The sequence below is a fragment of the Hipposideros armiger genome, unplaced genomic scaffold (assembly GCF_001890085.2).
Source record: "Hipposideros armiger isolate ML-2016 unplaced genomic scaffold, ASM189008v1 scaffold_1169, whole genome shotgun sequence".
Classification (NCBI taxonomy): Eukaryota; Metazoa; Chordata; class Mammalia; order Chiroptera; family Hipposideridae; genus Hipposideros; species Hipposideros armiger.
The window spans coordinates 392,753-413,905 of NW_017732519.1; the positions used below are offsets into that span (position 1 = coordinate 392,753).

Consider the following 21,153-nt stretch of genomic DNA (forward strand, 5'->3'; position numbering starts at 1 on the left):
CAGCATCTTAGCTGTAGAGGGCAGTGTCACTGGCCCTCATATGTGGGATCCGAACCGGGGCCCTCTGGCATCCCAAGCCAGCTCTTAACCAACGCATCACTCGAATTTTATAGAAGATAACAGGGACTGGTTAAGATGTCTAATTTGCCTCTTGCTAGCCTGTGTTGTAAAGAATTCATTGAAGCATTAGACTAAGTTATCTGCTTTCTAACATTAACATTCTTAAGATTCTAAATTAAAGTTGATTACTGTATGCATTAGTTGGAATATAGGTTAGATTCTTTAATGGAGAGACCTCCCCCACATCCCATATCAGGGACTGAAATGAAAGAAGTTTGCATTTCTTTCATTACAGTCTAATGGGAACTGTCCCTAGCAGATGGGTTGGTTCTATTTTCTTCCATATGTGGCTTCCCTGCCTTCTTCAGAGTTACTGCTTCTCCAAAAACTATTTTGTAATCAAAAGAAGTAAGATTTAGAAAGTGTGTATGAGGAGAATGATCCATTTGTCTTGGGACAAAATGTGTATAAAAACTGTTCAGAGAAACACTGTTTGCAGTGGCTGTCTCTGAGGAATGTGGAACTTTATTTGTTTTGTGTACTTTTGAATCTTCTGATGCATAGTGTTTGTTAAGAGAAACACAAAAACAAAATAACAAATCACTCACCCTCCAAAAATCATTAAAAATTTTTTTAAAGTTTTCTTTAGGTATATTTGCTATATAGCCTTCTATTGGTTATTTTAGTTTCAGGTGTACAATATAATAATTTGACATTTGTATACCTTACAGTGTAGTGTGATCACTCCACTAATTTTAGTAGTCATCTGTCACTGTGTAGGCTTTTCGCAGTATTATTGACTTTATCCCTCTTCACCTTTTAACCCATTCCCTCACCCTTTCCCTTCTGGTAACCATCCCTTTGGTCTCTGTTTCTATGAGTCTGTTTTGTTTTGTTTGTTTGTTTGTTTGTTTTTTAGATTCCACATATAAGTTGGCATCTTGTGGGAATTTCACTGAATACATGCTGCGTCACATACTCACCCATCTACTTAGATTCTTACCTGGTGAATTTTTTTTTCTTCATCTTAAAATAAATTTTATTGATATATAATTTAGGTATGGTAAATTGCATCTATTTAACATGTACAATTTGATAAGTTTTAACAGATGAGCATGATTGTGAAATACTGCAGTCAAGATCCAGATCATTTCTCTCATCTTCAAAAAATGCTTTGTGCTCCCCTGCTGTCCATCCCTCCTCCACCTTTGGCCTCAGCAGCCACTACATACTTTATGTCACTGTGGTTTTTCCTCTCCAAGAAGTTCATATAAATGACAATATGTGGCCTTTGTGTTTAGTTTTGCACTCTCATGATGCTTTTGAAATGCCTCATGTTGCATGTTAGTAGCTTCTTGTTGCTGATATTATTCCATTGTATGAGCATACTGTATATTGTACACCCACTCATCTGTTAACAGATGTTTCCTTTGTTTCCAGGTTTTGCCTGTTGTGAGTTAAACTTCTAAATTGTTTTCTAAAGTGGTTATACATACCTACCAGCACTGTATGTGAATTCCAGTTACAGTTCTTGTTGACTTTTGCCATTTGTTGGCCTTTTAAATTTTAGCCCCGATGAATTTATAATGGTATCTCATTGTGGTTTAAATTTACATTTCTCTTATGACTAAAGATGATGAGCATCTTTTGATGTGCTATACATATATGTATATATACACGCATATATTAGCTATACATACATTTGCTTTAGTGAAATGTGTCCAAATCTTTTACTCACTTTTAAAATTGGGTTGTTTGTCTTATTACTGAGATGTAAAAGTTCTTTTGATATTTTACATACAACTAATTTGTCAGATGCAAATAACAAATATTTTATCCCATTCTTGCCTTTTTGTTTACTTGATCAGTTGTTATGTCATCAATATCATTGTAATGGATTATTTTATAAAGCAAGATTAGAAAGAAAATGTGAGTAGATGATGAAGTCATAGCAGAATAGGAGCTAGTACATTCACTTTGGAAGGTTCACCTGGTTGGGGATTAGACCATGGAAGTGAAGACTTCACAGTGAATTTGGACATGTCCTGTTAGGTCAGAACTATAGAACAATGGCCATGTCAATAAATATATCAGTAAATAAATCTCTTTTACTTTTGCCAAGCGGTAGACATGTCTACTTTTCCGTACCAGTCCTCAGAAGCTGTCTTCTAAACCAACCTCTTTGTTCTTGTCCCTGCCCTTTCCTTATTCTCCTGTTTTAAAAACCTAGCACAGTATTGCACATTTCAGGAAAAAGGACTGGTTCTCAATATTGAAACTTTTCGTTAAGAGTAGCATAGTGATTTGATTTCCATTGTGGCACAAGAGTTAAAGAGGATTTAGAAGCCTAAGACTTTTGGTCTTGGACAGGGGCTGACAAACTATAGCCTTAGGGCTAAATCCAGCTTGATGCTTTTTTTTTGTAAATAAAATAAATATGTATTTATGTTATTTATGTGCTGTGGCTGCTTTCATACTGCAATGGCAGACTTGCATTGTCCTAATAGAGACCATCTGGTCCTCAAAGCCTAAGTATTGATTATCTGGCCCTTTAGAGAAAAAGTTTCCTGACTTCTCATCTAGGGAGAAACAAGTCCATTAACCTATAAGCATCAGTAAAAGGAGTCATTTCTGTCTGGGGGAAAACTCACCTTTCCTCAGAGACTCATAGATACCACTCATGGTAATAAGGGGGGATGGGATGCTAGCCAAGAAATTGGTACTCATCCTGAATGCTTTTTTTCTTAGAAGTATAATGATACATTTATTGAGATAGCGTTGTGAACACAATACTTATTGCCATCAGAAATAAGCACTTTGTTGTAGTCATGCAGATAGGTGTACGTGGTCCCTCAACAGCTTTCTATAAAAAGCATTTTATAAAGTTGCTTTCCTTCTATCTCAGTTTGCTTTGTAGCCCCTCTCTACCCTAAGAGTAATACTAGAAAAGTGAGAAGTCAATTAACAGTGTATCAGGATTAGGTTTGGAGGACACAGAATGAACAGGAGTGAGGGTTTGGGGAGGGGACCCAAAAATGAAAATCATCCAGGAAATTGAAGAGGCCTCCTGTGTTGTTGGCATTGGTACTGCGATGATTAGAGAAACTCGACCGATGATTTGTCCTTCTAGTAGCCACCTCCTTCCATGATGCATAGGTAAAATCAGAGTGATTATCAAGAACCAATAGTTGGGTTTCTTGGGTGAGTACTGGTCTTATAATCTTTATGCATTTAACCTTGTGTCATATGATGAGGATTCTTATTTATAGGACAATTAGAGAGTCCCATTCATTTCTCATGTCTTCTATCAGTATTTTGCGAGTGTTTATCTGAATTTGTCTGCTGCACCTTTTATGCTTTCAGGCACATGCCTCAAGTGTCCTTGTTCCTTAAGTCCATATCCAATTTTACTCATCTACCTGTTGATCATCATTTATAAATTGACCTGTGGTTAGTACTTTGAAATCCTCCTGCCTCAAAGGAATGGTTTTGCATAATTAAATCTAATTTTTGTAGACAATAGTTATTATTGAATATTCAAAACTGAGAAATACCAGATACTTTAACTTGTTTTTCTTTATCTTTGGAAATGCTGTGTGATAGACAGTATCACTATTAAGTCTGAAATTCCAGCCTCCATCTTGTTTATTTTGTCAGAAATTGATTTTTTCTTTTTTAATAGTGACAGAGCCATTTTATTAGATATAATTAATTATGGCCTGGGAGTTGAATTATGATGAGATGACTTAGTTTATAATCATAATTTATGTGAGGACATATTTCATTGATGTTCTACTTCACAATTTATGTTCATTAGAAATTATTTAAATTGAAGTATTTTTTGTAATACAAAATAATATTAAAGTAGGATTATTAATATGGGCACATTTTATTTTGAATCCAAAGGTTAACGATGATCATGTTTTTAATCTCAAATGAGGTATAAGTAAAATTGTTGTGCATACTAAGATTTGTATAAATTTAAGATATTATTCATCTTTATAAACCAATAGCAATATATACTTTGTTCTGGTTATTTTTTAAGATGCCTTTAAATTGTCATACTAATACATTGAAATGTTACTAAGTTTTTCACTGAAGCCTTAAGCTAAGTATTTTTTAGTATAATTTTTTTTTTCTGAGTTGCTTATCTTCTGAATAAAATTTGTATTTCTGAAGTTCTATCCGTTGTCAAGCCCAAAGATATAAGAGGGACATAGAATCTGTTGTTTTGGTGGGGTAAATTTGGGAATATACCATGAAGACTTAATGCAATGTTAGTTTGCTCTGATATGTGCCATGTATACTTTTAGGAACCTGAACATGTCCTTAAAGTTAGCAGGAGACAAAAGCTTCTTAGGAAAAACTAAAAAGCACTGTTGAAGTCATGCATATTTGTTAAAATGATAGCTGCTCTTTTCTTAGACATGTTTTATGCTTCTGTTTAGAATTCTAAATTTTATTGTCTAGTCATTGGTTTGTATAGAAGTATTCAGGATTGTAGATTTATGTAGTAATAAAACTGCTCAATTTCTAGCTTTCTGTCTAAAAAGCTTTGGGGGGCATTATTTAAATGCAACTTTCTATAACAGTTTCATATTAGACATCTATATATAAAAGATATAATTATATAGTGACTTAATGTTCTTTTCTCCATTTGAAAATTACAGAGTAATATCTTTAGTTGATTTCAGTTGCATATAAATATTTATTATTTTCAACATCCCAAGAACAGTACTTATATTACTAAAAATCACATGAAATGCTTAAATACTCAGGATATATTTTAATGTAGAATTGAATATAGAGTTAAGCTATTTCTAAAATACACACAAATTTTGTGATATAAATACATTTATGTATTCTATTCTGACTGGGTTTCACACACAGTAGTCAAACCCTTCCAGCTCTTCGTTACTATGTGATTTAGTCATTTAACATGGATTTATAATTCCTCTGTATTTATGCAATCCGTGATTTCAATAAGGTGTTTCTTTTTTCTATTAATGTAAGTTAATTACAGCATAGCCAGTCTTTGATTATCCATGGTGAATAACAAAAGAGCGGAGCATAAAAAATTGCAATTTAAAAATAATTTCTAAATCTCAGTAAAGCCAGTATTTTTGTTTGATTTTTTTTTTCTTCACTAACAATTTCTGCAACCCATCCTACCACTTCAAAAAATGTTTCAGTGATACATTTAAGAAGTAGCCAAATTGACAGCTTGTATCATTTCATTTTAGTTCATTAATCTGGTTTCTGTTAGAGGTGCTTAAGAGTGAATGACTCATGATTAAAAGATGGGAATAAAAAGCAGTTTTAGATAACCCACATGCTGAATTATTCTCCCTTGAAAAGCAGCAGATGAACTGAGCATTTCCCCGGATGCTGTTTTATTATTTATCTCAAGAGTATATTATTGTGACAAAAAAATTGCTACTATAGAAAACACCATAATAAAATAAAATATTTGTATATTCTCTGATAATAATTAGTGCTCAAATAATCCTATTAAGTAAAGTACTTTTTCTGATTCTAGTCCTTTTAAGTAATGAAGGAATTGTTGAAATTTCTACGAACCCTTAGTTATATTATTATATATTATAGGGGACTTTTCTTGTCATTTTTCAAGGATTTCACTTGAATAAAAATTCTTACTTTATACTGTTTTCATTGTAGCCATGGAAATCTTTTAGCCCTTTAAGGTCAAAGTGCCCTTTAAGATGCTTCATATTCATAACCTCTGTAATTCCTGCTAGTAAAACAAAAACCTCATAAATAGAAAGCAGCCTGGTAGACCCACATGGGTTTAGAATGTGTACCTCTTCTCGTTGCCCCACTGGAAATTTATATTCACTTATTTATGCTCCCTAACTTACTGTTGATATGGCTACTGTAGATCGTCAAGTAGAAGTGTGCATTTCAGACAGTATCCAGATTTTTTTGTTACGTTATCAGAAATCATTTTATCTTAATAGAATTCATTTTAAGAGTTTTTTTAAACCTATATTTCCTTGCAACCAATATAATTTCTAAACCTTTTTCTCAGTTTTGTAGTAATCCTTGGCTACAGCAAATGGTGTTCCTAAATTTTTTCAGTTCTTGTGGAATCATACAAAAAGTAATGTTCATTAAGTACTGTAATTATCACTTCATTCATTGAACTTCCTTATATCCATTTTGACAGTCTTCATTTTTTCTTAAAAACAACAAACAAACATAAACCCCAAACTCTGAAGGTAATCACACAAATTTGTTGTCTTGTAGTTTGATCTGTCTTAAAACTTAAGCGGCTTTCCAAATGGCCACTCACCGCTTGCAAGTAGTGGTCAGGTGACTTGAAACAGCATTACATCCATTCATATGATTACTGAAGAATGTGTTAGGTGGAGGAAAGAGGAGACTGGTATTCCAAAGCTGACTTCAGTCCCTTATGTTTAATGCCTGATTATGTTTGTTGACATTTTGCCCCACTGTTGAGCATTCCTTTTCAATTCACATCATGCTGAATTAAGTGCTTATCATTTCTTTTAAAATGTTTTGGAAAAAGAAGGTTATAGTACATTTTAAAAACTTGTTTGCTTGAAGGGAAAATTCTGAGTATTCTAATGGCTTTTCTAAAAAATCATTTATTTGCTAGGTAAGTTCTCTTCTACGCTTTATGAGACTGGTGGCTGTGATATGTCACTTGTGAATTTTGAACCAGCAGCAAGAAGAGCATCTAATATCTGGTATGTGTGATATCATGTTAGTTGTGTGTGTACTTGCATATGTTTGCCATGTTTAAAGATTTTAATGCTTGATATATAAAAGTTGTTTTGAAAACATTTGTTTATATTGGCTTAAATAATTTCTCATAGTGCATTTGTCTCTAGAGAGTTAAAGTAGAATTTGTTGCTATGGGAAAAAGAAAGCATACTTAAAACAAAAGCTATACTGTGTTTTTAAAAATGAAGGAAAAATTTCCTGTAGACCTTATAGTGGGATAGTGGTTTGCACAGTTGCAAATTTAACTATGGATTTCGTGTGCGTGTGTGCATGTGTGTATGTGTATGTGTGTGTGTGCATGTGTGTATGTGTATATGATGTAAAAAAGCTTATTAGACAAATAGTTATACAGCTAAGTTCATGCCCATCAGTTCGCTTTTTTTGTGTAATTTAAAATTTTTATTTCTTTGTAAAGGTTTGGTCATATGTTTTTAAATGATCACCTTTCATTTTCTTTTAAACAGCCGTAAGAAGGAATTTCTTAAATTATGGGTCATATATTACTTTGAGTTTCTTTTTTCTCCTTCCCTTAGGAAGGAATTATGTAAGATAAAGGAGAAGTTAGAAAAAAAGCAATAAGAAATTAGAAATCTTGATCTTATGACATAATTATAGTTTAGAATGTGTTAAGATTTTTGGTAAAGTTTTAATCTTATTGTTCATGTATGCAAGTTGTTGCTTTGAAATCCTTTATTGATTAATTTGCTCACTGTTTTCACTAGTTATTTGATTCTTATTTTAGGACTTCCATTTAAGAATGGACACACCTATTTAAATTAGACATCTATGGGCAATTCACTTAGTTTTTTAAGGTTTGAGGTGCCATTTAAATCAATAGGATCTTGTAATCACTTAGCATGCTGAAAAGACAGAACATTTAGAAAATTATACTCTACGCTCCTTTTCAGAATTCATCGGGTCAAAAATGATTAAATTGGAGTGTTAGATGATTTTGTAATAGTAGAAACAATAGGAGGATGGAGCAATGGAAACAATTATTTTTAATATAATTCAAGACAGGAACAGTTCCTTACACTGTAAATGTGGGAAGGTCTCAAGTGTTGAAATCTGAACTTGACTGAACTGTGGAAACTTAATTGTCATGTTCTAGGATATTTATAGCTAAAATTTACTGTGGTTCCAGGCAATATGGCAATTGCTTTCTTAAACACTTTTCACAAGAACCTTGTGATAAAGGTATTGTTACCCTATGTTACTGATGAGGCAACTGAGGTTCGATAATATGTTTAAGATTTAGTCAATGAAGAGATTTGAAGAGGCTTTACTTTTTAATCAATCACAACTCTAGGAAAATGATATTTTGCATTTTGAAGTTTACATAGAAAAATGAAGACAATGTAAATATAATCCAGTTGTTAAAGGATTTATTTTTTTTCCACTACTTGACAAGTTGTTTATCCCCTAAAGTCTTTTTCATTTTATTTTAGTGACACGGATTCTCATGTATCCAGTTCTACCTCAGTTCGATTTTATCCACATGATGTGGTAGGTTTTCCTTTATTTTTATAAAATGATGTGTGTTCAGATTTAAGTCTCTATACAAATTAAAAAAATATGAGTTTTGTTGAAAACTATGGCAAAATACCTTTGCTGTCCCATAGTGAATCTCTTCTTAGAAGTCCTTTGTTAAGAAACAAACAAAACGTGGAATACCATGAAGTTTAATTAGCTACATATGGATCAGTTATTACACTTTTGAGGGTATGTAAAGGTCCATTTACTCACCAATGTCGTAACCTGGTTCTGCCATTTTTAATTTTTCATTTTGAAACTTCTCTTTGAATATTATGATTTTGTTGCATTTATTTATTGGTTAACTACTAGTTATTCATATACCAGAGTGTGGGGGTGCGGGGGGAGTGATGACATCATTGTATAAAAATGTGCCACATAAAATGGGGATATTTTAAAAAGATAACACTGCCTATGCCATCAAGATGTATATATATTGAAGTTGCAAAAGACAAAATGGTGAAATCTTTATAAACAACACATAAGAGGTACTTGTAGATAAATGTAGTGCCAAAGGGATTAATTATTAGCAGCCTCCTGAAGATGACGAGTTGTGAACAAGGTTTTCAGACCATGGATGTGAGTTGGCATAGTGCAGAGGTTTTCCACAAGTGGATATTTGACAATGTCTGGAAACATTTTTTGCTTGTCACAGCGTGGGGAATAATGCTGCTGGTATCTAGTGGATAGAAGTTGAGATGCTGTTAAACATCCTATAGTGGACAGCACAGCCCCTACAACATAGAATTATCTGGCTGAAAATTTCTGTACTGCTCAGGTTGAGAAACCCTGGCACAGAGGATAAGAAAAGAAGTGTTTCGGGAAGTCTTTGTCAGTGCTTAGAGATAGAAGTGGCTGTGTTATGTACAGGAAGCAAATTTTCTAGACTATACCCATAGATGTGTTTGAAAAGTAGACTTTCCCTATTTTTTTTGCTGTAGTGTATTCCTAGGAGCTCCATAGGAAGGCAAAAATGGAAAAATGATTATTGTTTTCTACTGTTAAATGTATGGGAGCCTTGAGATAGCAAAATGCTGGCTAGTGCTGTGCTAGATACAGTAAACTTTTTATTCTTTCAGAGGAAGGGGAAACTGGTGAACTGGTGAATGGATGAGTTAAGGCTAAAAGAAATGTAATGTGGTAGTTTCCTGTATAGCCTCAGCTGAGCAGCCTGCCAAAACAAAAAAGTGGGGGTGGGCTTGGAGGGATTTGAAAACAACAATAATTGTGATAAGAGGCTGTAGGAAGAAATGAGAGTTGAAAACATTGAATCCAGTGCAGAGGAGCTTAGACTTAATGAGGTTCATAGCTTAATGAGAAAAGACCATAAATGTGATGGGAAGAAAAGAAGCCATTAATGATTCATTGTAAATGATCTTACTGTATTTACTAGTGAAACAATCATAAAACGTTAAGATTTCAAACACTTTTTCTAATAAAACCTTTCCAAAAGGTGTATTGATTAATTTGCTTTATTTTACTTCATTTCCTATTGTCACCTTCTGTAGTTTTTTTTTAAATTAGTTTCAGGTGTACAAAAACAACATAATGATTAGACATTTACACACCTCACAAAGTGATAACCCCAACAAGTCTATCCATCTGATACTGTACATAGTTATTATAATACCATTGACTATACTCCCTATACTGTACTTTACATCCCGTGACCACATAAATAAATATATATGTATATAGTTACAGTTGACATTCAGTATTATTTTATATTAGTTTCATGTGTACAGCACCTTCTGTAGTTTTTAATGGTCATGAAATATCCACAAGGAGTGGACTAATATAGAAAATTCAGGGGGCTTAGATAACCTGTAAACTGTAATTGAGTAGCCCTTGAATCATGACTTGATTAAAGATATTGTAAGCCTTTCAATGCTGACTTTCCTTTAGCTCTCTCTTCCACAGATTCGATTGAACAGACTATTGACCATCGATACAGATTTGTTGGAGCAACAAGACATTGATCTGAGCCCAGATCTGGCAGCTACTTACGGGCCAACAGAAGAAGCTGCCCAAAAGGTTAAACACTATTATCGCTTTTGGATCCTGCCCCAGCTGTGGATTGGCATTAACTTTGACAGACTCACACTTTTGGCCCTCTTTGATAGGTGAGAATATAGTGTGATATTAAAGATGCAAACAGATTTTATTTTTAAATTGAAATGTCCCTAATGACCCACTGAGGTTTTTACTTCATTTCCATGTTGGAAAATGTTTTCTATTTTGGTTCTTTTGATATAAAATTTAAGTTATTAGGTTCCAAAACATTGACTCTTGAATCCACTAGAAACCTTTTTGTGGCAATTTTAATGTTTATACAAAAAATATATATATATTTTTTTATCATAAATAAGAATCATGCAACTGTACTACTGAAAAGCCAGAGAAACTGAAGTGTTTTAAGGATTGTAAAGTTATAGGTAATATGACCCTAAATAAAAGAAGCATAAGGGGAAACTTCTGTTTTTCTATTTCTTAGCACTAATTTTAGTAGTAAACAATATTAGTCCATTATAAACTTGGTGACTAAATGCTGCTTCCAGTCAACCTGGATTAACAAGGATTGGATTTACCCTCCTACCTGAAACTATGAAAAATAGACAAAATGCATGAAACCATGGTTTTCAAGACATTGGAGATAAGACAGCAAAAGACAGTGGTTCCTGAAAAACGGGAAACAAATTATGTGAGCCCTACAACCGCTCCAGCTTACTGCCTTAAGAGTTCCCAGGCTGTGCACAGGGATGAGGTATTAAAGTAGAGCCTAGCAGACCTTCTGAGTTGGAGGTGGAGCTAAGAGTCCATAGGACAGAATTTCAGAGAAAGGATTGATGCTCAGAGAATCTCAGAGATCTGCAATGGGTCTCCTTGACTGTGCAGAATATTGATAAGTGAATGTCCGAGAAGAAAGTACCCGAGGCCAGGTAGGAACCATTTGAAATAAATAAAGGAACAGTGCCTAGCACTCACACCAGGCCAGGAATAGGGCCTGTTCCTACCAGCCTGATGGAAGAAACGCACAATTCATGTATCATGGTGCATTGTATAGCATACTCAGGAGAGTCTTGCCTTAGAAGTGGGGAATAATTAGCCCTAGCATGAGCACTGCTCCAGACCCACCTAACAAGGTCATAAAAGTGAGACCCAAAAGGATCAAATTGTTTCCAAGTAGCATAACAAAGCACAGGAAGATTTCTAGAAATCCAGAAATTCTCAGTCCCCAGTAAGTTAAGATTCATTCTATGTAGCACCCAAAGATTACCAAGCATGCAGAGAAGGGATACAACATGATTTATAATGAGGAAAATAATCAGGTGGAACCAACCTGCAACTGTTACAGATACTAGAATTAGCAGTCAAAGATGTTAAAACTGTTATAACTGTATTTCATATGTTAACAAAGTTAAGTAGAGACATGGAATATATATAAAATGACCCAAATCAAACTTGCAGAGATGAAAACTAAAATATCTGAGATGAAAACTACAGTGGATGGGATTATTGGTGAGTTAGACATTACAGAAGAAAATATTGGTGAACTTGAAAGCATAGCAATAGAAACTATCCAAAATGAAAGGGGAAAAAAAAGGTCATCCTTCCACTCCTATTCACCAACGAAAAGAACATAAAATGGAAGTAGCCTGTGGGACAGGAGACAAATGAAAGAGACAGGAGACAAATGATTTTGAGGAAATAATGATGGATGACTTTCCAAAGTTGATGAAAATTATAAACATCCACATTAAAGAACTTCAGTGAACCCAAAGCAACATGAAGACAACTACACCAAGGCACATAATTGCTTAAAACTAGTGATAAGAATCTTAAAAACTAGAAGAGAGAAAAAAAAGTTTGTTAGAGGAACAAGGATAAGGAAGACATGAGATTTATTGTTGGAAATAATGCAAGTGAGAAGACAGTGGAGCAACATTTTTAAAGTATTAAAAAGGAAAAAAAAAAAAACTTTTCAGGGCCAGCCAAGTGGCGCGTTGGTTAAGAGTTGGCTTGCGACGCCAGCTTGGAGCAGCAGGGCCCCGGTTCGGATCCCACATTAGGGCCAGTGACACTGCCCTCTACAGCTAAGATGGTGAACAAAAGTTCGACCTGGAGCTGGGCTGCTGTGAGTCGCTGGCGACGGCGTAGGCTGCAGTGAAGCTGCAGTGGGCTGCCATAAGCTACCATGAGCGGCTGGCAGCTGGCATGAACCTCTGTGAGCTGCCATGAACGGCCGTCCAATGGCTGGTGACCGATCTGCCTCAGCCGGGAAGACCACAGTGATAATACCAACATGGGCCAGTGGAGCGATGTCCTCCACAACTAGACTGAAGAACGAAAGGACAGCAACTTGTCTGTTCCCCTTCCCCGAGTCCCCAATGCTGTTCTCCTCCCCCAATTCCCCAATAAAACCTTTAAAACAAAACTATCAACCTAGAATTCCATACCCAGAAAACAAATTTTTTAATAACCAAGATGAAATAAAGACATTTTCAGACTAGGAAGAACTGAAAGAATTCTTTGCAGGCAGACCCACACTATAGGATATGTTAAAGGATATCTTTCAAGCAGAAGGGAAATAATACCAAACGAAAATATGGACCTACCCAAAGGAACAAAGATCACTGGAAATGCTAAGTAACTACACGAATAAATATATATATTTTTTCTTACTACTTAAATCTTTTTGAGAGATAATTGGATGTTTAAAATAATAAAGTATTATGTGGTTTATAATATGTGAAAGTAAAATTCATGACAATAGCATAAAGACTGGGAAGGGAAATACAAAATTATACTACTGTAAGTTTCTTATAGTAAATGTGAAGTGTCATAACATCATTTGAAGGTAGACTTATAAAATGTGTACTGTAAAAATAGCACTAAAAGAGAGAATTATAGCTAGTAAGTTAAAAAAAAAAAGATAAAATGGATTCATAAAAATTACTCTCTTGGGGCCGGCCGAGTGGTGCGATGGTTAAGAACTGGCTTGGGATGCCAGAGGGCCCCGGTTCGGATCCCACATATGAGGGCCAGTGACACTGCCCTCTACAGCTAAGATGCTGAACAACAGCTCAACCTGGAGCTGGGCTGCCGTGAGTCGCCGGCGACGGCGGCTGCAGCCCCTGCTGCAGTGGGTTGCCATGGGCTACCGTGTGTAGCCAGCAGCCAGCGTGAGCAGCCAGCAGCCGCAGTGAGCGGCCGTCCAGAAGCCGGCGACTGATCTGCCTCGCCCGGGAAGAGCGCAATGATGGTGCCAACTTGGGCCAGTGAAGCAACGTCCTCCACAACTAGACTGAAGAACAAAACGACAGCAACTTGTCTGTTCCCCTTCCCCCAATTCCCTAGCACCATTCCCATCCCCCCCAATTCCCCAATAAAAATCTTCAGAAAAAAAAAATTTACTCTGTTGATCTAAAGGAAGGCCAAAAAAGAGGAAAGATCAAGAACAGATCGACATATAGAAAATAAAAGATGATAGAGAAAATCCAAAATTGTCAGAATGGAGAAAAAAGCAAGACTCAACTCTATGCTGCCTACAAGAAATGCACTTTGAATATAAAGACAGAAATAGGTTAAAAATAAAAAATTGAAAAAGAGATAGCATGCTTATGTTAATCAAAGGAAAGCTGGAGTGGCTGTGTTAATGTCAGACAAATTAGATTTTAGAGCAAAGACTATTACCAAGGATAAAGAGAGTCATAATGATGCGTCTACACCTAAAACAGTGCTTCAAAATACATAGAGTAAAAGCTGATAGAAATAGGAATAAATAGACAAATTGACAATGATAGTTGAATTTAACACCCCTTTCTCAACAATTGAAAGAACTGGTACGTAGAAAATCAGAAAGGACATAGACTTGAGCAATTCTGCTCACCAAACTTAGTTGATATTTATGAAACACTCCAACCATAACAACAGAATACACATTCTTTTAAATGCACATGGAACATTCACCAAGATAGACCATATTCTGGGTTATAATAAATTGGTCAAATTTAAAAGGATTCAAGTCAATATATAATAGTGTGTTCTCTGAGCATTGTGGAATTAATTATAAATTAATAACAAAAAGAGCCTTGGGAAATTCCTAAATATTTGGGAACTAATATTTCTAAATAACTCATGAATCAAAGAAGAAATCAAGACGGAAATTAGGTGGTATTTTGAACTGAAGGAAAATGAAAACACAACATACCAGAATTTTGGGTGCACCACTAACATAGTACTTAGGAGAATTTATAGCACCTAATAAGAAAAGTCAAATGAGTGACTTCACCTTCCACCTTAAGAAACTAGAAAAAGAGCACATTAAGTCTAAGTAAGCATAAGAAAGAAAATAGTCGAGAACAAAGCAGAAATCAGTGAGGAAACAGAAGAATGATAGAGAAAAATCACAGAAACCAGAAGTTTGATCTTTGAGAAAATCAACTAAATTGATAAACTTTTAAATAGGCTGATGAGGAAAAAAAAAAGAGAAGAAAAAAGATACAGATAACCAATAACTGAAATACGAGATAGGATTTCACTACAGATTCTACAGGTATTAAATGGATAATAGAATACTATAAACCACTACATGTCAATAAATTTGACAATGGACATATTTATTGAAGGATATAAATCATCAAAGTTCACTTTGAAAGAAATATCTTAATGGTCATATATCGATTAAATAAATGGAAATTGTAGTTAAAAAACCTTCCCATAAAGAAAACTTCGGGCCCATATGGCATCAAAATAATATCCCAAATCAGTAGTGGTGGAAGGATAGCCTTTTCAACAATTGTATTTCCATATGCAAAAAAACCAAAAAAAACCCCAAAATGTATCCTTACCTTGCACCATATTACAAGAATTCAAAATATATAGGCCTAAATGTAAAATCTAAAACAGTAAACCTTGTAGAAGTAAATAAAATATAGGAGAAAATATTTGTGACCTTGGGTTAGGCAAAGTTTCTTAAATGTGACACCAAAAATAAGATTAGTAAAAGAACAAGTAGATAAATTGGATTTATCAAAATTAAAATTTAAGAAAAATCAAAAGAGAGCACATGTTCAGTGTGTAGCGATATAAACAGTATATCAGATATAGACAGTATAGTGTAGCAGGGTTGACAAGGATCATTGGATTCGGCAAATCTGGAATTCCACAACCTGCCATATAAGGTCAGAGAAAATACCAGTGTTTATTGTTTGAAAATGTTACTGAATTTGTTTTAATCCGGTAGAACTAACAAATGAAATAGTACAGAGATGTTTGTGAATTTTATTTTTAGGTCAATTGATTATTATAAATACAGCATTGACAACACATTCATAAAAACATTTTTATGATTATAAGAGTAATTCTTTACCCATTATAAAAAACTTAAATACATGAAAGATTTTAAGACAGAAAGAGACCATGCATAACTCTTCCACCCAGAGAGAGATGTTATCAGTAGTATCGTTTTGATATATTGTCTTTTTTAACCCGTAACTGTGGACAGGACTTACATCTTCCTATCTACATGATTTTGTGTCCTTTCTTTGTATAGTAAATGTGCTGACCATGTTCCCATGTCATATATATTCTTTAAAATACAAGACTTTTAGTAAGTATTTAATATTTTGTGATAAAATTTCCTCAAGAAGTAATGATATCGGTTCATATTTTTTGGTGTGACAAAAATCATCTTCATTACTATATGTAATATCTTGGGCATCAGATTGTTTCTTTTACATTGTCAGTTTAATAAAATATAGAACTTTCAGCAACTTTGATAGGGATAGTATTGATGGTCTTTATCACTACCTTCATTCTCAAAATATGGAAGGGCCTGTATTTAAACAATTCTAGTAAATTGCTTTTCAGATTATTTCACATCATTTGGTATCAAAATTTGGTCACAAACTTTATCATATAAAATAACAATTTTTAAATTTAATTTTTCTAGAAACTGTTTTGAGATTTTGTTTTTCAAACTTGTTTCTCTTTATAGGTCCTTTATTTGCCATCCTGGTAGGTTAGTAATTTTGAGGAAATTTGACAGATAGGAAAGCAGGTGTTAAGAAGAGTAAAGTTTTTAAAATAGAAATGAAAACTGTATTATGTATTAAAATTAAAGCTTCACAATCTACTATAGCATGTTTTATTTACACACAAGAATTTGTTTTAATTTCCCACATCAACTAGTTTTTTTTTCAGTGTAATGCAAAATCTTATTCAAACCTAATACTGTAAAAATATCTCAGCAAGCATAATATGAACTTTATATTGATGCCTTCTTTTCACTCTGATTAATTTCTTATACTGATGATATAAATATTTCTATCTACAGAAATCGTGAGATCCTGGAAAATGTGTTAGCTGTCATCCTGGCTATTCTTGTTGCATTTTTGGGGTCTATTCTTCTCATACAAGGCTTCTTCAGAGATATCTGGGTGTTCCAGTTCTGCCTGGTTATAGCCAGCTGTCAATACTCACTGCTTAAGGTACCAGCATCTCTCTTCTTTCCAGGCTGTGGAATAATATTTATGTTAAAGGGCAGAGATTTCATTACATCCACTACATTATAGTAAGATATTAATTTTTTTATTTATTTTCCTTGGATGTTTACATTAGATTGGGTAGTGAACCAAAGTGACATATAAACTTTAAAAAATAATGATATGTAAATGAAACTTTCTTAAAGCTACTTTTTGTATTGAAAGAAAATATTTGGGCATTTGTTAAAAAAAAGAATTTGCATTTTTGAAATTCATTTATTTTTAATTTGCCAACATTAACTCTCCCACTTTTGTATTTTAAGTGTTCTGTAGGTGAAATTTATTAAAACCTATCATTTATTGATACAATAATGTCAAAACTGGTACATATGTTCCTTTGGAACATTGAAAACAGGAGATTGGTGTCCCTTTGCTATTGTTTTAATAATAATGGCTTTAAAATATCAAATATCAATTTTAACTTCTCCAAAATGAATCACATGCCAAATTTTTCACCTTCCATGCAAAATCAGTGTGGACTGTTAATGTGGACTGTTTCCATTTCCATGTTTCTTGTCCAGTAAACACCCTTGCTTGAATTGGTTATTTACCTGATATAAGCTAACATGAAGAACTTCTCCCATCCTGAAAACTATTTTGTCAGTTCTGTTTATACCATCAGCTGCCCAGATGTCTGTAGAGAGAGACACACTGACGTCAACTGCTTCATTTCTTCAAGACCCATCCATACTTTTCCTTTTCTTAGTCTTCATTCTTGATCAGTGCTGCATCACTGAACACCTGTGAATTCTATCTTCCATTTTTATATTGTCTTCATTGTTCTGTGACTTTATATTACCCTGATGATTATCCTACGTTTCAGATAACTTTATTTTCCTTTCTTAATGCCTCTTTGTTCTTTTGACCACTTCTTCTTAATTTATGAGAATTCTCTAGGGCTTTATTTGGCCTTCGTCAGTTTGCAGTTCCTTGCTTGTGAAGTCATCCTTTTTTACTTTATATGTTGCCCCTACACATGAATTATGTCCAGATTTATATCTCAAGAGTCTTCACCTTTCTCACAGCGTTAGTCCTTTAGGCATTTGGCACATCTGAAAAATAGCCCACTATCATCTTCTGATAAATCTTTTCCTTTCCCCGTTGCTTTGCTTTTGACAGACTGTACTGACTCAGAATCTTAGAGCCACTCCTTCCAAGTTACTTTGATTAAATGTGGTGATTCTATGTTAAAACTCCTGGTCTTTGTTCTTGCTTTCCATTTCAACCACCTTGATCTAAACCCTTTATTGCCTTAAACCATATAAATTCATTCCCTGACTCTGGTGCTCCTTGTCCCATTAATTTTGTCCAGTGCTTTTAAGTTAATATGGTCAGATATGGAAAAGGTAAAAGATGACTGAGGTTTTTAAAATTACAAGTTGACTAGAAGAATAGTAATGTGATAACCATAAATAAGAAAGGCTGGAACAGAAACTTTTAGAGGATAGATGTTGGAATTGAAAGAATTTCAGAATTACCTGCTCTCATATCCAGTAAAGTACCATATACCAAACTCAGTAACTTTGGTCCAATCTGGAATTGCAGGGTGGTGATAGACCATCCTAGGCAAATGGTTTGGTATACTGTTGGAAATGAACTTGAACTTGGGAGAAAGGTCATGATTTGGGAAGTAGCTGCATAATACCTTTTGGACATTTTTATTGAAAGTTGATAAAGTTTCTTACAAAGATATAGCTTAACTTAATTGATGATTTTTATGTGAAAATATAGATAACTTAGTAATACAAATACCATTGAATTGTTTAATAAGCTTGGAATTTGTGGGCAGAACTAGAATTCTTCTTATAAGCTAACCCATATTTTGTGCATTTCTTGAATGTGTAGTAATGAACCAAGCAGTAATAGATCTATCTACCATATGCCATTTCCGAAACATTAAGCTAGATGCAAATTATTAACTAACCAAAATAAGTTTAAGAGTCAGGAAAGATTTGAGATGTTTTAATACCGCAGTGACACCAGTATCTCAAACTGATGTTTTGGTCTTCTGTTGATGTTTCAACAGAATTAATATAGGTCCTTTCTTAGCTGTGGAATATTTATTTGAAATTATTTCAGGCATTTTGAAAGTTGCTTGTAAAATTACCAGGATTTCAGTAGTATAATCTATCTTTGTTTCATTTTTAGAGTGTTCAACCAGATTCTTCTTCTCCCAGACATGTAAGTCACTCTAATATGCCTATAATTCATAGTTCCTTAACATTCATCAAAACCTTTTGTGGGTCATATGTCAGATTGGATTAAGATTTATGTTATTATTTTCTCATCTAAGTCTTGACACACTACTAGAAATATAGGTGATTTATTGGCATGAAATAAAAATGGCATTGTAATTGTGGGCTTTAAATCCTGGTTGAAAATGAGCATGATAATTCATGTTTTGACAGCCTGTTTCAGGGGGAGGTTATCAGTTAGGTAGGCATGATTCATATAAACTCATGGGTTTTTGGTGACTTGCATTTAATTTTGAAGAATAAATCATGAATAAGTATTGAAAGATAGAATTTTGAAGTAGGAAAAACTTTGTATTATTTTGCTTAAGTAATTATTAGGAGGAAGAATAAAGAAGTAATGCATTGATCTGGTGTTTAGACCTGTGGACACTAAGGAGATTAAAAACCTTTTTATTTACTTTGTGACTTTAGACAAACATAGTAGCTGCCTAACAATATTTATTGTGATGCGTGCTTCAGTGTTAGACCTCACCCTTGTTACAGTAATTTAATCGAAAGACCAAAGGCCATTCTCTTTAAAATAGTTCAAAATCAGACTCTACAATTTATGATGATGTCTTCTTTCTTGAATTTATTATTTTTTCCCATACGCTGAGATACTTAATATTGAAAGTAGATGAACAAAACAAAACAAGGAGGCACATGATTTACTTTCAACTGATGGTTTATTATTTTGTAAGAATGCTTTTGAAGTGTAATGATAGATGGAAGTATTGGTTTTAGCTTTATTTTGAACATAATTTCAAACTTAAGGAAAAGTTGCAAAGATCATACAAAGAATTCCTGATGCCATTCACCCATATCCCTGCTTAAACATTTTATCATATTTGTTTATTCCCTTTCCCTGTATACGCACACGTGTGCGTGCACATACACACACACACACTTTTCTGAACTGTTTGAGAATGAATTGTAGACACGATGCCCCTTTACTTCTAAATACTTCAGTCTGTGTTTTCTAGAAACAGAGGCATTTCTTTACATTAATTCAATATAATTACCAAATCAGGGCATTAACATTGATACAATACTATTTTCTAAGCTACAGTTCTTATTTAGTTGTTTTCTATTTTCTCAATTGGCAATAGAAAATTCCTGATTAGGCATTTGGTCTTCTTAGCCTACTTTAATCTGGAGTAGTTCCTTAGTATTTATTTGTCTTTTATGATATTGACACTTTTGGTGGGTACAGGCCAGTTATTTTGCAGACCATCCCTCAGTTTGAGTTTGTCTGATGTTTCTTCTTGATTGGATACAGACCATGCTTTTTTTGGTGGGAACACTAATGAAAGTGATATGTTCTCAGTGCATCAATCAGGAAGCACATGATGTGGATTTATCCTTTCGCTGTTGATGTTAACTTTGATCTTTTAGCTAAGGGTAGTGTCTGCAGGGTTTTTTAACCTCTGCAATATTAACATTTTGGGCTGGATGGTTCTTTTTTTGTGGGAGGGGGTGCTGTCCTGTGCATTATAGGTTATTTAGCTTTATCTTTTACCTCTACTCACTAGATGTTAGTGGCATCCACACCCCAATTGTTACAACCAGCATGTCTCCAGGCATTGCCAAGTGTCCCCTGGGGGTCAAAATCCCCTCCCACTCCCTTCAGAATCATAGGGAGATACTTTGAGATTGTGTATATCCAGTTGCCCTGAAGACTTCCACCAACTTGTTTTTAATATCTGTTGATGTTTCTTGCCTGAATCAGATTAGCATTTGATGGTTGCCAAATAGTGATTTTCTAATTTCATCATTCCCTCTACATGTAGTCGTAGACTTTACTATAAGAAATAACTTTCCCTTAATTCAGCGGTTCTTAACCTGTGGGTCGCAACCCCTTTGGGGGTCGAACGACCCTTTCACAGGGGTCGCCTAAGACCATCAGAAACAAAAAGATATTTACATTACGATTCATAACAGTAGCAAAATTACAGTTATAGAGTAGCAACGAAAATAATTTTATGGCTGGGGGTCACCACAACATGAGGAAC

At 34.2% G+C, this 21,153-nt stretch overlaps 1 protein-coding gene across 3 annotated transcripts in view; it reads left to right on the forward strand.

The window, feature by feature from the left end:
• LOC109376678 (pecanex-like protein 1) overlaps nucleotides 1-21,153 on the forward strand; it is a 122,264-nt gene that overhangs the window by 86,915 nt on the left and 14,196 nt on the right. For 2 of the 3 annotated variants that reach the window (XM_019632753.1, XM_019632751.1), the window contains exons 7-11: nucleotides 6,701-6,791; nucleotides 8,277-8,334; nucleotides 10,267-10,484; nucleotides 16,700-16,853; nucleotides 19,056-19,088. In XM_019632753.1, the coding sequence (XP_019488298.1) occupies nucleotides 6,701-6,791; nucleotides 8,277-8,334; nucleotides 10,267-10,484; nucleotides 16,700-16,853; nucleotides 19,056-19,088 (554 nt within the window). The remainder of the gene's footprint in view (nucleotides 1-6,700; nucleotides 6,792-8,276; nucleotides 8,335-10,266; nucleotides 10,485-16,699; nucleotides 16,854-19,055; nucleotides 19,089-21,153) is intronic. The other variant, XM_019632752.1, reaches the window with a different exon arrangement.